This window comes from Telmatherina bonti (genome assembly GCF_933228915.1).
Source record: "Telmatherina bonti genome assembly, chromosome: 7".
NCBI classification, from domain to species: domain Eukaryota; kingdom Metazoa; phylum Chordata; class Actinopteri; order Atheriniformes; family Telmatherinidae; genus Telmatherina; species Telmatherina bonti.
The window spans coordinates 304,711-323,656 of NC_136625.1; the positions used below are offsets into that span (position 1 = coordinate 304,711).

At 45.8% G+C, this 18,946-nt stretch overlaps 1 protein-coding gene across 1 annotated transcript; it reads right to left on the reverse strand.

The window, feature by feature from the left end:
* Positions 1–4,604: 4,604 nt before the first annotated feature.
* inhbab (inhibin subunit beta Ab) lies at positions 4,605–12,598 on the reverse strand (the record flags this gene model as incomplete). Its single annotated transcript, XM_079243280.1, has 2 exons — positions 4,605–5,398; positions 12,196–12,598. 2 exons carry the CDS (start codon positions 12,596–12,598, stop codon positions 4,605–4,607), a joined length of 1,197 nt encoding a protein of 398 aa, XP_079099406.1.
* Between the last annotated feature and the right edge of the window lie 6,348 nt (positions 12,599–18,946).

An 18,946-nucleotide genomic window follows, 5' to 3' on the forward strand; every position in this document is an offset into this window, starting at 1 on the left:
GAGGATTTAGTCATCTCTGATTTACCATTCATCAGCTCAACTGTCAAGTCATATAAGTGTTTCAAAAGCATTAACATCAGCTCCAGTTTAACGGCTTGGTGGGAATTCCTGAAAGTAACCAAGTCTGCACTTATTCCATGTAAGCTCACACCCATCTGGAACAATCCAGACTTCCTGCAAAACAAAAAGATGATAAACTTCCCTCGCTGGAAGAATAAAGGAGTAAAGCAGTTAGAACATATAGTAGAAAATGGAAACTTTCTGCCATTTGATGCAATTTCTTCACGGTATGAATTCAGCAGCACCAAATTCTTAGAATACCACCAACTTAAATCTATCATAAGTAAGAAATACACCACTGATCAACTAAACTTACAGTTACCTATCAGGGCTGCAGAATTCCTAAATCTTAAGGCCCCGAAGCTTCTATCCAAAATATACAGATTACTATTGAAGCTAGAAGATTCCATCTCTCTCCCAACTTCTAAATGGGAAGCAGACTTATCCAGTAACTTCAATCAAAATGAATGGTCACAAATCTGCTCAAACACATTCAAAATGACTAAGAATTCAAACATGCAATTAATACAATTCAAAATTCTACACAGAACTCATTATACAGGACACAGGATGTTCAAGATGGGTCTGTTACACTCACATATCTGTTCATACTGTACTGACAACATGATTGACAGCTACTACCATGCCTTATGGTCTTGTCCACCTGTCCAGAGGTTCTGGCTCCAGGTATGTAAAGATCTGTCAGACTGGTTTAAATGTAATATCCCTGCAAACCCCAAACTGGGCCTCTTGAGTCACTTAGGTGAAAATAACAGGGTTTAATTTAGCAAAAGCAATCCTCAGCAGCCTGTGCATTGCAAAGAAAACTATCCTTGTGAACTGGAAAAGCAAACAGAATCTGTGTATCCAGCAGTTTAGAAATCTGTTATTAGATTACATCAGCATGGAAATGATGTCTGCCTCCTCAAAGGATCAGTCAGTTGGATTTCACTCTCTCTGGTCTCCTGTGATCAGCTCCATCACTTAGTGTAGGGGGGGGGGGTGTGACCTCATCCTGCTCGGGGCTGGGGAGTGGCTGGGTGGCTCAGGTGGCTGTGGGTCTGGGGTGGACCCCTGGACGGGGATCTTGGCTGCTTCACTACTGGGGGGGTTGGGCTGACCTGGACGTGCCGCTGCAGTGGGGGGCAGGTCTGTGCCCTGATGCCCGGCAGAGGGGCCCGGGACCAAGATAGTGGAGGATGGGGGGTGCCTGTGTGTGTATGGGGTGTGTATAGAGGATTGTAGCGGTACATGAAGGTATAGGGGGTGAGGGGTGTGTGTATGCGGGAGTGTGTGAGGGGTGTTGGGGTGGAGGTTTAGGGGACTGTGATAGTACATGAGTGTGTGGGGTGTAGGAGGTGTGTGGTGGTTTATATGTGGGGGGTTTATGGGGAGTGTAGTGGAGCATGAGTTTGTGGGGGGTAGGGTTGTGTGTAAGCGGGAGTGTGTTAGGGCATGTAGGTGTGGGGGTGGAGGTTTAGGGGACTGTGATAGTACATGAGTGTGTGGGGTGTAGGAGGTGTGTGGTGGTTTATATGTGGGGGGTTTATGGGGAGTGTAGTGGAGCATGAGTTTGTGGGGGGGTAGGGTTGTGTGTAAGCGGGAGTGTGTTAGGGCATGTAGGTGTTGGGGTGGAGGTTTAGGGGACTGTGATAGTACATGAATGTGTGGGGTGTAGGAAGTGTGTGGTGGTTTATATGTGGGGGGTTTATGGGGAGTGTAGTGGAGCATGAGATTGTGGGGGGGTAGGGTTGTGTGTAAGGGGGAGTGTGTTAGGGCATGTAGGTGTGGGGGTGGAGGTTTTGGGGAGTGTGATAGTACATGAGTGTGTGGGGTGTAGGAGGTGTGTGGTGGTTTATATGTGGGGGGTTTATGGGGAGTGTAGTGGAGCATGAGTTTGTGGGGGGGTAGGGTTGTGTGTAAGCGGGAGTGTGTTAGGGCATGTAGGTGTTGGGGTGGAGGTTTAGGGGACTGTGATAGTACATGAATGTGTGGGGTGTAGGAAGTGTGTGGTGGTTTATATGTGGGGGGTTTATGGGGAGTGTAGTGGAGCATGAGATTGTGGGGGGGTAGGGTTGTGTGTAAGCGGGAGTGTGTTAGGGCATGTAGGTGTGGGGGTGGAGGTTTTGGGGAGTGTGATAGTACATGATTGTGTGGGAGGTTGGGGGGTGTGGATGAGGGAGTGGGTGGTGTGTGTGTGTGTGGGGGGGGGGGGGGGGGGGTAAGGGCTTGTGTGTGGGGAATCTGGTATGGGGGGTAGTGGTCCATGTGTAGGGGGGAGTGGGATGATCTTGAGTCTTGGTCCACTGGGGTGCGGCCTGGCTGCCGCTCGGTGGCGGTCTGGGGATCCCGGCCCTCCCTCGGTGTGGGCTGGGCCCTCTGCCTGCGGGGGTGGGGGGTTGCTTCTGGGCTCTTGGGGCCGGGGGGCCCGCGCTCTGTCTGCCCTGGGGGGCCGGTCCTCGCTGGTCCGGGCCTGCTGGGGCCTGTTCCCCCTGACTGCGGGGGACTCTGGCTGGGACCCCCCTCTGCCGCCTCCTGGGTCGGTGCATGGCTGGCTCCGGGGTGGGGCGGTTGGGGTCTGCGCCTGGGGGTGGCTGCCGATGGCCCGGGTCTCGGGGGTCCTCCTGGCGTGCCTCTTGCCTTTGTGTGGGAGGGGTCACACTGGCATGGTCTTCTCTGAACACGTTCCACTCTGCATGTTCTGCATGTGACACAGTCACCGAGTCGTCTGCAGGTTTATTCACTAACAGCAGCTGGTTTTCTCATTTCTGTTTGTTTCTCATTTATATTTAACTTTTTACATTCATAGTTTAGTTACTATGATCTAAAGTTGGCTTGTATGTGTATGTATATGTGTTCATACTGGCAAGTGCGTATATGTTTGTACGTATGTATGTGTGTGTGTGTATATATATATATATATATATATATATATATATATGTATACATGTGTGTGTATGTATGTGTGTATATATGTATACATCTGTAGGTTGGTTTTTTTTTCTCTCCCTTTATCTCTTTCACTTTTCTTATGAGGTGTTTTTTCTTCTTTCTCTTTCTGTCTTTCGTCTGTCCTCTCTGGTCCAGCAGTACAAACTCTACAATTCAAACAATAACGCAAAATAAATATAGAAAATAAAAATTCAGAAAGTCAAGGGGATCATTATATCTATAAAGCTTCCCTTGGCAGAGAAAATTTGCTCAGCAAACCAGCATCCAGACCATCATTCTGCTGCGTAAATGCTGGACAAGACACACACAAAAAAAGAAAAGTTATTGCTTCTCATGGAGGATAGAACAAGCTTAAGTGTTCTTACTACTTTATTTCTTAACATGGTGAAATGTCCTCTGTCATGGGTTGATTTGGTTTTATTTGCTTTGTTTAGGGCTTGGTCACACTCTGTCATGAGTTGTATGATGTCAGAGTTTATCCATGGAACTGTGTTTCTGCTTGATTTTTCATGTGAATTCATTAATGGTTCTCTCAAGTGTTTCTAAAACATATTTGGCTGTCTTTTTAACAATTAACTGATGGTAAAATATCCCACTAAATTCAGTTAGCGGCTGTATGCAGCCAACAAATTTTTACTTCAAAGTGTGCAGACCCTGAATTGGGACACAGCCGTGGATTGCATGAACAAATAACAGGAAGGGGAAGCCAAATAAAATACACAGAGGAGGAAAAAAACTACAAAGTAAAACAGGAAACATAAAACTATACAGAAACACTACACCATGACACTGAGAGCTTAAGGTAAAGTTGGATTCCTTCACACACAGTCTATTATTAATTCCCAGACCAACATATTACACTGAATGACAAAGTCTTCAGATTTTCTTGAAGTCTTTCTGGAGGGACTGTAGACACCAGATGAACCGTCATTTATAAGGGGAACATCATGAAATGATGTTCAGAAATCTGAATCCAGGAGAGAAAGTTCCAAAATCTTACAAACAGTATGTTTAACAATCAAACAAGGAGGCTAGTAGATTAGATTATATCAACATAAAGCATCAATCAAAGACATTTATGTGTTTTTCATCAACTTCTTAAATAGTTTAGCACCAAGGATGTTCATAAAACAGCTCATTTAGAGCTTAGACATTAACCAAACTTTACTTACAGTGTTGTTTTTGGTTTGAAAAAAAAAAATCACTCTGTATCTATAGTTATATCCAGCTTAATAATAATACTTGTAATAAAAATATAATAATAACAATAATAATAATAATAATAATAATAATAATTAATGATAATAATGGTGATGATAATAACGATAGTAATTCAGAGTTTGGGCTTCAGCAGCCCATCAAACAAAAGCATTTCAAGTATCTCAGAACAAAGATGTTTTAGAAACATTGAAGCTCAGATGACTGATGAGCAGCTGAAGAAGCACACACAGACGATGCCTTCACAGGTTGCATAGATGTATCGGCTTGTTCCAATGTGGAAAAGCTCAGTAGAAAATCCGACCCGTCACTAAAGACAATTGTCTGCAAATGAGTGGGCAGTCTGAGTTTTCCTGAAGTCTGAAGAGGACCTCCTATGAGCAGCCACACTCCTCCACAACCATGTTCTGGATGTCCTTCTTGATGATCTTCTGTTCCTGGTTGTAGTAGAGCATGGACATGGCCCGCAGCTTTGTCGGCACGCAGCAAGACTTTATGTTCTGAAACAGGCTGTGGGCCCTCATGCGGTAATGGTTGATGACTGCTGAATGGAAGGAGAGAGACGAGCTACCTATGTTCGCCATGTGGTTTGGGCAGTCGCCTTCACAGTAGTTGGCATGGTAACCAGATGGAGCAATAATCCAGTCACTCCAGCCAATATCTTTAAAGTTCACGTAAAACTGTCGTTTACAGCAGATGTGGATTCTCCCATCACACTCCAAACCTCGTTTCAGTCTCTGTTGAGGTCTTTGCACCCCCGCCCGGAGCACCACCATGAGGAATGGACGGTGGGATTCATCTCGATCTGTTGGATGTTCCCCTCTGGCAGACATGAGGATGGGTGAGATCCCAACCTCGGCACACAGCGGACAGGAAATCTGCAGCGTGAGCGAACTGCTACCACTGTTCAGTAATGCCTGAACAGTTTGAGGAACAGCAAGCATGTGCCAGCCGCTGCGTCGGGTGTCCACCATCTTCTCTGAAATGCACTCTTCATCATTCCGCCTTTCTTCATCATGGTGAGGCCACAGCAGCCTCAGCATCACTTTACCTTTCACTCGGATTACCCTAGACTTCATCAGGAAGATCCAAACACTGGCCTGTTCCACCACCACAGAGCCGCCATCCTCCTTCTTGATGTCAAAGCTCACCGTGTTTGGAATATCTTCTGTGGCAGAAAAACATAATTAAAATCAGACTTTCTGAAATTAGCCATCAGGATTGATCTGACTGAGGTGTTGGGATCGATTGGAAAAATTTTATTGAACTTTTCTGGACTCCCATGAAGCCAAACAGGTTTCTAAAACTCTGACTTTTATGAAACACAACCAGACAAATTAACAGAAGGAAATATTAGTTGAAACATTTTTTTTCTGGAAAACATATAAGTGCACGTCCACATCAGCCTTGTTGATCTGAATCCCAGTCAGTTTGATCGGAAAGTGGACCCAGTCCCCAACCGGACCGAGTCTAGCGGACTATCCTGATGTGAATGTGCCTTCAGTGTTGAAAGAAAAATGTGTAAATGTGGGTCTAATTTCTTCAAAGACAAAGTATGAATATACATGAAATAGACTTAAACAACCCAAAAGGCCTGGTTTCAGGGTTTGTTGTCAGCAAGGCAGCTTTCATAGACCCCCCACCCACTCCCTTTTCCAGGCCTGTTCTCTCCTCTTTGTCTTCTGTTGCAAATTAATTACTGAGGCAAACATTTGTCTGAATGAAGAGATTATTTAGGGTCTGAGACCTCTTTATGGCTCCTCCAGCCCATTCCACCACTATGCCTCATTATTGTTCTCTAATTTGTGTGAGCCTTTGAGGGGCTTTTTAATGACAGTTTTCTCAGAGCAACCAACTATTTATAGCTCAGTGCAATCATGCATATTTAATTAAGAAACCCAAAAGGGGTTGAGTTCCTATACATTGACAGAAACAAACCAAGGGACGAACACTTTTTGATCATCGCTGAATTTAGTTAATTGAAATCAGCTGTTCAACTTGCAGACCATCTCTGAGACACTGACAGTGAAGAATTGCTTCTGGAATTAATAGTGATCACTTTACTTAATCTTTCTCCTTTGTTAAAACAAATCAAAGACTGCTTAACTGGTTAAAGAGAGGTTAGCTCCTCCGTCAGTTGCTTTCTTACCATCTGTTGAGCTTGATCTGACGATCATGGATTTTTGTCTGCTTTAATATACTCTAAAACTACTCTAAAATTGTATTTATCGCACAGATTTTTATTAGCTGATTCACTGCCATCACATAATGCCACTGATCACTAACAATAACTCATTCATTTCTAAATATCCAGTTTTTCTTTGAAATACACTTTGTCTTTTTCTTGTACTTGTACTACTTTCTTGTACTGGATTAAACTTTGAGGAACACTTTAAAATGAACACCACTGGGTGTCCTGGTGTCTGCTCTGCCCTGAACAAGCTGCATTCTTCCCCTGCTTGATTGATGATTATCTTCATCTGTGTTGCTTTCTATTTAAACACCTGCCCCAGATCTGCTCAGATCTGTCTTTTCCACAGCCTTCAAGCATTGTTTGTGTGCCTGACTCTGAGAGAAAACCTAGTTTTGACCCTGCCTTTCCCCTACCACCATCTTTACTACGTCCTTGTTGGTATGAATGTTGACCACTTGTTGCTGAACCTTGCCTGATCCTGACCCTGCCTCTTGTTTGCCCCTTGGGTTTCTATCAATCTCTTGTGTCGCTTGGTGTGGACCCTGAATTGTTTTTTGGACCTTGAGATTTTGGATTGGGGAGATTGTTTTTCTTTCTCTGGAGGACTACTCTGAGACTGCCTATTGCGCCATCTCCTGGTAAACATTCATTTTTGGCCTCTTCATTATCAACCCACTGCTGTTTTTGGCTCACCTCTGTCTTTTGTGTTCCAGACAATCAGACCAAGTGAGACCACCTTCAACACCATTTTTATTTAGAAAAAAATCTGTTTAACCTCCCCTGTTGGCTGAGTTGTGGGTTCTGACTTTGTAAACGTAACACTGTGATTTCATAGTCTGTGATTATGTCTGCATTCATTTTATTCTGAGGACTGACTGGATTCTAAAATTATAGTATATACAACTTTCCAACCCTGAGCTTCGGATTCCTCATGATGCCGCGCTAACATTCATTACGACTGTTGCTGGAGTCATTGTTGCCCAACATAAAACTGAGTCACAATTCATGATAAGTTATGGAATCTAATATGGTTGTACCAACCTATTATGCCAAAACATGAAATTATATGAGAAATTTACTTGCATAATAAAAATTCTTTTTTTTTTCTCCTTTTTACTCGTTACTGTACACCTTGGGTTTGTTTTTTGTTTTTTTTGTTTTTTTTTTTATTTTGTTCTGTTTGCCTTCCAAGAGAGTAAGGACAGGCATTAGCTTGAGGCATCTTGCATGTTTACATTATATGTAAGGGATAATGCCCGAAGAGGTGACTATCATCAAAAATTAATGGAGTTTGCAGAGGGTTGTTGCCTCCGCGTCGCGCATTACCCCACTTATACCATGCTCCAGCAGCTGAGCGGACATTCTAATGTCTCTTGTTGTGGAGTTGCCAAGGTAAGGCGCCTACAGCTCGTTTGGCAGCAGATACGATGACGACAAATCACAGATGATGGTGAAATATGATGTTGTGGGATGTGTGTGACTCTGTGGTCCAGAGAGTCAGTGTGTATGAACGTGAGTGTTGTTCATGGCGCTCCGTCAGGTGATCGACCCTGAAAGATAAGAGTGTTGAACTTAAGTGCCGCCCTCCTCCTTTTAACGAATTCCAATAAAAATGATTTTCCAAAAATGCATATTTCTTCACAATATGTAGGAAATCGGGGAGGACGTGCAATGGGTTAGGGGCGATGGGTGATTTTTTAATTCTTGATTGTTTCTGCAATTGCAATAAATTTATTCTAGACTATATAAGATTGCTGTGAAGTTGGCATAACCGCTGGAGCGGACAGAGCCGTTCCAAGAGATCTGGAGATTCATTACAAACTGATCAATTATTTATTGTTTAAACAATATAAATATGTTATCTGCAGTGACTGATTTCAACTAACAAACTTGGTAGGAGAGATTGGAGACTTTTATTCCTTTTCTACTCAGGTTATTGTTCAACCGATTGTCTAAATGAACCTGGAAAAATAAAATAACTTAAAAACTGGTAGATCAGATACATTTTTTAGTAACCATGGGCTGGTGTCTGACATAGTCAGTCCACATATTCGCTGCTTTCTGTTCTGCCCGTTTGTCACTAACATTTCTGTTTCCACGGTTACCAACTGGCGTTTGAGCCGGTGCAATGATTTAGATTTATTGGGCTTTTGCAGAAACTTTTTTAAACTGGTGTCCCATATGGAAAGATTAAACAACTTGGAGCCGTGCAATAGATGGTTAGAATGCACGGTGCAAAGTCAGGAACACCATGGAGTGACCTGAACACACCGTGATTGACCTTATTTTACCTCCGTGATGTGCCCTATAACCATCTAATGCACAGTTCAGAGGTGTTTTATCCACTTACACCAACAAGGTCCCACACAGTAAAGATTTTATAAGAAATGTTTATTTCTTTTCTATAACACTTGCTAAATATGTTTAAGTATAGGAACTATTTCATGTTGGCCTCCACATACTTTTTTATACTTAAAAACTGCTGTCAAGGCATTTTTCTCATTCACCTGTCAAAAACAGCTGATCTGAATAAGTTGATTAATGCGTTGCTATGGTGATGCCCCGTAACTTGCCAAACTACCTGTGCGAATATACAGAAATAATGCAGCCAGTTGTCATTAGTATTATCACAAAACATGGTACCTCACTTTTTAACTGACACCTGCAGGGAATCAAAATTGGGTATTCATCCAACCATGGTATAAATGTATATTAATATTTGCTGTACATCCATGCATCCATATATCTTCTGCCACTCATCCGGGGTCGGGTCGCGGGGGCAGCAGCCTAAGCAGGGAAGCCCAGACTTCCCTCTCCCCAGCCACATTTGCCAACTCTGCGGGGGGATCCCGAGGTGTTCCCAGGCCAGCCGTGAGATATAATCCCTCCAGCGTGTCCTGGGTCTTCCCCGGGGTCTCCTCCCAGAGGGACGTGCCTGGAACACCTCACCAGGGAGGTCCAGGAGGCATCCTGACCAGATGCCCGAGCCACCTCAACTGGTTCCTCTCGATGCGGAGGAGCAGCGGCTCTACTCTGATCTCCTCCCGGATGACCGAGCTCCTCACCCTATCTCTAAGGGAGAGCCCGGCCACCCTGCGGAGGAAACCCATTTCAGCCGCCTGTATACGAGATCTCCTTCTTTCGGTCACGACCCACAGCTCATGACCATAGGTGAGGGTAGGAACGTAGATCGACTGGTAAATCGAGAGCTTTGCCTTCTGGCTCAGCTCCTTCTTCACCACGACAGACCGGCGCAGAGTCCGCATTACTGCAGACGCCGCACCGATCCGTCTGTCGATCTCACGCTCCATCCTTCCCTCACTCGTGAACAAGACCCCGAGATATTTAAACTCCTCCACTTGAGGCAGGACCTGACTCCGAACCAAGCTCTGACACCTGTCGTACAGGGACCGGACAGCTCGTACAAGGGGGTCCGGTACCCCATACTCCCGGAGTACCCCCCACAGGAGCCCCTGGGGGACACGGTCGAACGCCTTCTCTAGGTCCACAAAGCACATGTAGACTGGTTGGGCAAACTCCCATGCCCCCTCCAGGACCCCAGAGAGGGTATAGAGCTGGTCCACTGTTCCGCGACCAGGACGAAAACCACACTGCTCCTCCTCAATCCGGGATTCGACTATCTAGCGGACCCTCCTCTCCAGGACCCCTGAATAGACCTTACCAGGGAGGCTGAGGAGTGTGATTCCCCTGTAATTGTAACACACCCTCCAGTCCCCCTTCTTAAAAAGGAGGACCACCACCCCAGTCTGCCAGTCCAGCGGTACTGCCCCCGATGTCCACGCGATGCTGCAGAGGCGTGTCAGCCAGGACAGCCCCACAGCATCCAGAGCCTTAAGGAACTCCGGGCGGATCTCATCCACCCCCGGGACCTTGCCGACAAGGAGCTTTTTGACCACCTCAGCGACTTCAGCCCCAGAGATAGGAGAGTCCACCCCTGAGTCCACCAGCTCTGCTTCCTCATCAGAAGACGTGTTGGTAGGATTGAGGAGGTCTTCGAAGTATTCCCTCCACCGACCCACAACGTCCCGAGTTGAGGTCAGCAGCTCCCCATCTCCACTGTACACAGTATTAATGGAGCACTGCTTCCCCCTCCTGAGCCGCCGGATGGTGGACCAGAATCTCCTCGAAGCCGTCCGGAAGTCTTTCTCCATGGCCTCGCCGAACTCCTCCCATGCCCGAGTTTTTGCCTCGGCGACAGCCGAAGCCGCATGCCGCTTAGCCTGCCGGTACCCATCAGCTGCCTCCAGAGTCCCACAGGCCAAGAAGGCCCGATAGGACTCCTTCTTCAGCTTGACGGCATCCCTCACTGCCACCGGATGCTTGCTCATGTGCCCCACCCCCAGGCCTGGTTCCAGAGGGGGGCCCCAGTAACCCACGCCTGGGCAAGGGAACATTTCCGCCCATGGTCATTGTCATCATGGGGGTCTCATGAGCCACACTTAGTTTGGTCCCTCCCCTAGACACCTGTTAGCCATGGGGGGGACCCTATGAGGGACAGAAAGCCTGGATCTTCAGGACACACAGACACCTCCACCACGATAAAGTAGCGGCTCATATAAAATCTCTTGTATAAAATAATTTATATAAAAAGGCAGATCGCTACTCTGCCGTTTTGCACTTCACAACGGCTACGGTCTACGTACGTTCACAGAGAATTAGTGAACTGTTGCTTCAATCATCATTGGTTGACGTTCCTACCTAGAGGAATGATCCTGCTGGAGAGGCTTAAACAATATCAATGTACACTACTGGTTGTTATGACATACAAAGTTAAATAGTCTGAGGACTGCTATTGAATCATTTAGCTTTGCAAGTTTTTAATGGTGTTTTACTATCTTGATTATGTTAGATTAAGCACGCTCTTACCTGCCTACACATTTAAAGTATTTTTTGTGTGTCTGTCTGCCTCCCAAACTCTGGATCTCATGGCATGTGCCCAGTCTGTACTCATATGATTGCTCACAGTTACGAGTCCACATGGATAGGAGTCTGTACAGTTAAAAGTCTGTTTGTTTTGAATGAATCTTTTTTAGAATGAGTTTGGTTGTCTAGATATAAGACATCTCAGTGTTTAGAAATCTAGATGCACTCTTCATATTTAGTAATTTGGACATTCAGAAGTCCAGATGTTAAGATATTCAATTCTTCAGACATTTAGAATTTTAGAAGTTAGCATGTTTAAAAGTATGTACATTCATCCATCAAGATTTTTAAATATTAAAATGTGTTTTATTTATTTTCTTTTTAGCATTTGTCAACTAAGTTTAAGAATTTTTTAATTATCAACAGAAAAACCCAATTTCAATGATCATTTGGACACAGAAAGGTGAAAGAACTTGAATCAAATCTAAGTTTAGTGCAGAGCAGCCTGACCAGATGTCCATGTGCAATGGAATCCAAAAACAAACTATGAATATTTTAAATATTTCTGATTGAAATGAAATAATATGCCTCGAGCAACTGTGAAATCTGAGTCTTTAAAACACCAAAAATTCAGATTTCTACCAACAATCAAACAGAAAACGTAATGTTTTGGGTTGTGGGGAAAAGTGCAGATGGTTTTCCCCACAACAGTAGTTGTTACTGTAATGGTAGTTAAATTAACTGATAGTAAGCTGTACTGAAGAGCTGCCAACACTCAAATATAACAGGTACCTAGCATTAGTTAAACAGACCCCTTTAACTAGTGCTGGTCTCAATCAGGAAAAAGCTAATAAATCAAAACATTTGTTATTGACTCTTGGACTCACCTGCCTTTCCAAATGTAATGATTTCAGATGCTGACTCAGGTGGTGTTGGGTTTCTGGGACCCTGACTTTCCTCCTGGATCGCCACACTGCCATCATCAGCAACATGGCCAAAATGCAACTTCTTAATGACGTTGAGCAGTGCAGCCCTAGAAACCGGCTGTGTCAGGTTGGGCCGAGCACTCAGGTGCAACATGTTGAGAATGTGATGCTTCACCGCCTCCACCATTTCATTTTGACCTCTGGATGAAGAATTCTTCCTCATCTGAGAAAGCGAGCAAGATGGACAGTCCAGTGATAATGCCTCTTCCTGGAACTGTGATGCCACCTCAGCTGGTGAAGAGACAGTCAGGGAGGTGTCGACCAGAAGAAAGACAAAGAACAATATGGCAAACTGAGAGCACATTGTGATGCTAAGACCTCAGAGCAGAGTAGGTATAGTAAAGTCTCTCAGTGCACTAAGTTAAACCTATTGATGGAAAACACAGCCCCTGTGTGTATAATCTTATCGTCTAATCTAATGGTAGAGTCTGAATCTAGAATCTGAAAGTAATTCTAGTGTCTGACAGTAAAAACTGATGGTAGAATCAGATTCTTGGGTCTGCGAGTAGTATCTGAGTCTAACAGCTTCCAATAGTAAACTGAAAGTAGATTCTGACTGTGGCAGTAAAGTAAGTTGGCAGAATCTGAAAGTAGAATAACAGTAAAGTCAGATGGAGTTGGAGTCTCTTTCAGCTTTTTGAGGAGCTGCTGCGGGAACCAGAAGCAGACGTTGTCCTGATAATCTGATCCTGATCAGTTGAGATCTTCAGACGTTCTGTTTCCCTGGTCTTCCGTCTGGTGGTTTTGGTGCTACTGGTCCCAGTCCTCATTGGTATTGAAGATCTATGCTGAATGAACACTGTAGGGCCACTCTCGTCTCCCTCTCTGCTTTCTGAGAGTAATTATACCTCTCTGCCGGTTTAATCCCTCCCACCGACCACAGAGGTATTTCCCTGAGTCACACAGGGTGACACACAAAGACACAAAGTTAAATCTCAAAATGTCTCAAACTGCTTGTGATGTTTTCTCCTGAGTGGATGTCACGACAGAAGAGGAGGAGGAAGGAATGAGGAGGAAGAGTGTCCCTGATTTATTCATACCACACACAGATTAATCATCCCAGCATCATTGTCACCTCACGTGGAGGAGAAGCTGTTGGTGTGAAAAGAATTTATAGATGGAAGCTGTCATTACAACTAATGGTTATGTCATGTCACACCATCACACACTCCCTGACGTCAGCACGCCCTCTGCTGTTAACAAACAGGAATTACAGGATCACCGGAGAACTGTCTTTCACTCACTTTTCTTTTGTGTTTCTGTAGCAGGACAACAGTGTTCTCCTCATATCAAACCCAGCAGCAGAGATGACTGCGGGTCACTCTGATCAGCAGGTAGCCGTCCTTAAGGTAAGGACAGGCATCTTCCTAATGTTTTTTTCTGCCCAATCTGAGTGGTGTCTAGAAATCAGTGTGTGGTAAAGACAACTAAATACTCTCATTAAAACCTGCTCTGATCAGGAAAGATTCAGTCCACTTTGGATGAAGCAGATCTGGCACAAAGACAAATTGTTCATCATCTAAGTGTAACTCTTTCCCCTTCTCTCAGTAAGTGTGTCTGCCCTCCAGCATCCACATTTTATAAATAAATTACTTGACTTGTTATCATCTTGTTTAATAGTGAATGCAGCTGATTCAATGAAAAGAACTTCAGCTTGTTTACTCTCTCCTTTCTTCGCTGGTTCTCTTCCTGGTGGGACGTCCCTGGAACAAGTCACCCTGGAGGTATCAAGGAGACATCCTGACGAGATGTCCAATCCACCTCATCTGGGTACTCTGCATGTGGAGGAGCAGCAGTTTACTTTATTCATTTTTAAATTATTTTAATTTTATTTGATTTCTTTTTAGCACATTATTGTAAAGTCCTTTTATATGTTTTTTTTTTTTTTATTGCTGTTGATATTAATTCTTCTTTCTGTTTCTAACTCCAGTTTTTCCTAATGGGGATCTAACACATCGGGGGCCCTGCCTGTTTGGTCTGAGGGCTGTTGTCATGGCGACTGCTACTGATTGCATGGCGCAGGGTCCTGCACTGCAGCTTCACGGCTGCGCGGTGGGCCCTTGGCTGCATGGGAGTTGTGCGGTTGCTGTGAAGATGGCCCCAATGAGCATGGGGGGACTGACTCCTGGTGTGGAGGGATCCCTAGGTATCGTTTCCTCACATCAGCACCAAGTCAGAATTTTATCACTCAATATTTTATCTGTTCTATTAATTACACCTGCGTTCGGTTAAAGAGACAGTATTCAGGGAATGATGTTATTTGGGGAATGTGGGGTAGTGGTGGTTACTGTCTGTCCTTGTGTGTGTGTGTGAGTGTGTGGAAAGAGCTTGCATTTTTATTGTTTTTAAATTTCTTGTTATGTACTGTTTTAATCCTTATGAATGGATTTTATCTTGTAAAGCACTTCGTGTTGCCGCGGTGTGAAAAGTGCTCAAGAAATAAAGTTTGATTTGACTTGAAGATACAGGTAAATCCCAGAAACTTAGAATATTGTGAAAAAGTTCAAAATTTTCATGACAGAATGTGAAACCTGTATGTTATATAGATTCATTTACACATAAATGGTTGAAATGTTTCACTCCATTTGTTGAAATGTTGATGATTGTGGCTTATATATAATGAAAACGCAAAATACAGTGTGTCAGAGAATTAGAATATTCCATAAGATCAATGAAAAAAATGATATTTTAAACAGAAATGTCAGGCTTCTGAACAGTATTGTTGTGGTGTAGGACAATACAAGGACCCAAGCGCAGATTAGGTGTAGATTCAAGGAGGGGTTTTATTATTTTCCTGGGCAGAATGACAGGTTGACGGGCAGAGAGGCAAGAATCACGCACACTGATGAAACAACAATCACGCAATGACTGAGGAACTGAGCCGGGCTTTTATTTCGCTGCTGCTGATTGTCAGATGAGAACCTGGTGTGGACATTGTTGCCGAGGGAAAAGGCACACTCACTGCAGCACACGCCAGAGCAGGAACCACAACAAGTATGATCATTTCCATGCCTCAGTACCTGGTTGGGTGTCCTGCATGAATTACTGCATGAACGCGGCGTGGCAATGGAAGCCACCAGCGTGTGGCGCTGCTCAGGTCTAATGCAAGCCCAGGTTGCTTTGATAGCCTTCAGGTCGTCTACATAGTCGGGTCTGGTGTCTCTCATCTTCCTCCTGACAACACAGATCCTCTACGGGGTTCAGATCAGGTGGTCTGTTGGCCGATCCAGCACAGTAACACCGTGGTCATTGGAGCAGCTTTTATACCTTTGGCAGTGCAGGCAGGAGTCCTGCTGGAAATTAAATCTGCATCTCCATAAAGCTTGTCAGCAGAAGGAATGTCTCTAAAATGTCCTGCTAGATGCTGTGTTGACTGTGACCTTCAGAAAACACCGTGGAGCAACACCAGCAGATGACATGGCTCCCAAACCATCCCTGACTGTGGAAACTTCACTCTGGACTTCCAGCAACATGGATTCTGGGCCTCTCCACTCTTCCTCCAGACTCTGGGACCTTGGTTTCCACATGAAATGCAGAATCTGCTTCCATCTGAGAACCAGTCCTTTTCCTCCGTAGTCCAGGTGAGACGCTTCTGTCGGTGTCTCTGGTTCAGGAGAGGCGCGACACGAGGAATGGGACGTCTGTAGTCCATGTCTAGGATCCGTCTGTTCATAGCGGCTCTTGATGAGTCCAGCTTCAGTCCACTCCTTGTGAAGCTCCCAGATTCCTGAATGGATGCTGCTTGACGATCCTCTCCAGGCGGTTCTGCCTTCCGCTGGTGCAGCTTTTCCTTCCACTCAGCTTCCCATTAACATGCTTGGATCCAGCTCTCTGTGAATAATCAGCTTCTTTAGAAATGACCTTTTATGGCTTTCCCTCCTTGTGGAGGGTCAATGATGGTCTTCTGGACTTTTGTCAGGTCAGCAGTCTAAGCTCACATTACCACGTGTCTCCAACCATCCCCGTCTGATACGGGGACAGACCAAGGCCTGTCTCCCACAGACAAGGCAGTCCTCTAGACCTCTCTGGACCACCGTCTCCCACACTGTCCTCATCCTCTGTCACCTCCCGTCTCTGGAACTGTCAGTCCGTAGTAAATAAAACAGAATTCATCAGTTCTCTGATGTCAGTCTCAGACGTTCAGGTCCTGGTCCTGACTGAGACCTGGATCCGTCCAGAAAACACCGCGACTCCTGCTGTCCTCTCCCTTAACGCAGATTTCACCCAGACACCTCGCTCTGCTGGACGAGGAGGTGGAACGGACGTCCTGCTTCCTAAAACATGGAGCTTTACCTCTCTGTGTCCCATGGCTTCCTGCTCATCATGTAATCCAGGTCTCTGCTCCGACCGATACATACATTCTGGTCATATATGGCCTCCAGGAGGCAACATGAACCACTTTATCTCTGAGATGGATGTGTTACTCTCTGACACACCTGATGATGTCACACCCCTAATTGTCATGGGAGACTTAAATATTCACACTGGCAAAACTCAGATCAATGACTTAATGAACCTCCTTCAGTCTCAGACCGGTCCAGACTCCTCCGACACACAAAGCCGGCAGCACTATGGATCTGGTCCTGACCAGGAACTGGTCCACAGCTGATCTGCCAGTCCCCCCCTGCACCTGTCAGACCACCTCCTGGTCACATTCTCAGCCCTCCTTCCTCATGACACTCCGGAGGCTCCAAAGCTGGTTTCCTAGCACAGAAAGCTGAGATCTCTAAGTCTAAACCCTCCCAGTCCATGGCTCACTGAGACGTCACAGAGCAGGTCTCAGGCCAGCAGAAAGAAAAGAAGTCCCTGACTTGTCAGAGTCCCAGCAGAACCTCTCAGTCTTCACATCCAGCCTGACGGCTGCCAACATAGACTTCTATCAGAAGCAGATCCACAATGCTCCCAACACACGGCAGCTGTTAATGGCCTTTAACTGTCTTCTTTCTCCAGCAGCTGCTCAGCCTCCCGCCACGCTGACTGCAGACATGTTGGCTTCCTGTTTTACTGAAAAGGTTGCTACCATCAGGAATCACTTCTCTGAGCCTGACCAGCTCAGTCCACCACATCCAGCTAGTGGTGCCTCACTTTGCTCTTTCTGCCCTCTGAATGAGGACCAAGTCTCTAAACTTCTAGTCAACTCTAAAGCCACTATCTGTCCTCTGGATCCGGTCCCTACCGACATCCTGCAGAGCATTTTACCTCCAATCAATCTGCAGTGACCCATATTATTATCTCCTCTCTGGAATCCGCTGTCTTTCCCTCTGTCTTCCAGCAAGCTCGGGTCACCCCGCTGCTGAAGAAACCCACACTCAACCCAGTCCAGGTTGGAAACTACCGGCTGGTCCCACTGGTGCCGTTCTTGTCCACACTACTGGAGCGGGTCGTCTTCAGTCTCCCAGTTCCTCCATGATAGAAACCAGTTAGATCCACATCAGTCTGGCTTTAGGCGAGGCCATTCCACTGGAACTGGTCTCCTGTCTGCTACTGGTTCCCTCCTGCTGGACCAGATCCACCTGTCAGTCCTGGTCCTGCTGGACCAGATCCACCGGTCAGTCCTGGTCCTGCTGGACCAGATCCACTGGTCAGTCCTGGTCCAGCTGGACCAGATCCACCGGTCAGTCCTGGTCCTGCTGGACCTGTCTGCTGCTTCTGACCCAGCCAACCATCAGGTTCTCCTCTCCGCTCTCTGAGCTCGGGATCTCTGGATCTGTCCTCTCCTGGTCCACGTCCTACCTCTCAGGAAGATCCTTCTTGAAAACAGGGGAGCCTCAGGGATCGGTGCTCGGCCCTCTTCTCTTTCCACCATACACCTCCTCACTCGGTGCAGTTAGAAGCTCTCACGGCTTCTCCTACCACTGCTATGCAGATGACACTCAGCTTTTCCTCTCCTTCCCACCAGACGACACAAGGTTTCACTGAGAATATCAGCTTGCCTTGCTGATATCTCTGCATGGATGAAGGATCGCCACCTTCAGCTCCATCTGTCCAAGACAGAGCTCATTGTCTGTCCAGCCAATCCTTCCTTACATCCGCAGATACGTGTGAAGCTCCACTCTGTCACACTTGTTCCTACGCCTGCTGCCTGGAATCTGGGTGTCATGGTGGATGACCAGCTGACCTTTAAGGTCCATATTGCCTCGCTTGCCTGTACCTGCCGATTTGCTCTCTACAACATCAAGAGAATCAGACGTACCTGACAGAACACACAACTCAGCTTCTGGTTCAGGCTCTGGTCATCTCACGCATCGATTACTGCAGTTCCCTACTGGCAGGTCTGCCTGCATGCTGGTTAAACCTCTGCAGATGATCCAGAACAAGCAGCACGTCTGGTCTTCAACCAGCCCAAACTGGTTCATGTCACTCCGCTGCTAATCGCTCTTCACTGGCTTCCGGTTGCAGCATGCATCAAATTTAAAGTTTTGCTTCTGGTTTACAAAACAATAAGTCAAACAGCTCCCGTCTACCTTCACTCCCTAATCCAGACCTACACTCCCTCTCCACAGCTACGTTCCACCAGTGAAAGACACCTTGTGTTACCACCACAACGTGGGACTAAATCACCATCCAGACTCTTTTCCTCTGTTGTTCCACGATGGTGGAATGATCTCCCAAACTCTGTCCGCTCTGCAGAGTCCCTGTCTACTTTCAGACC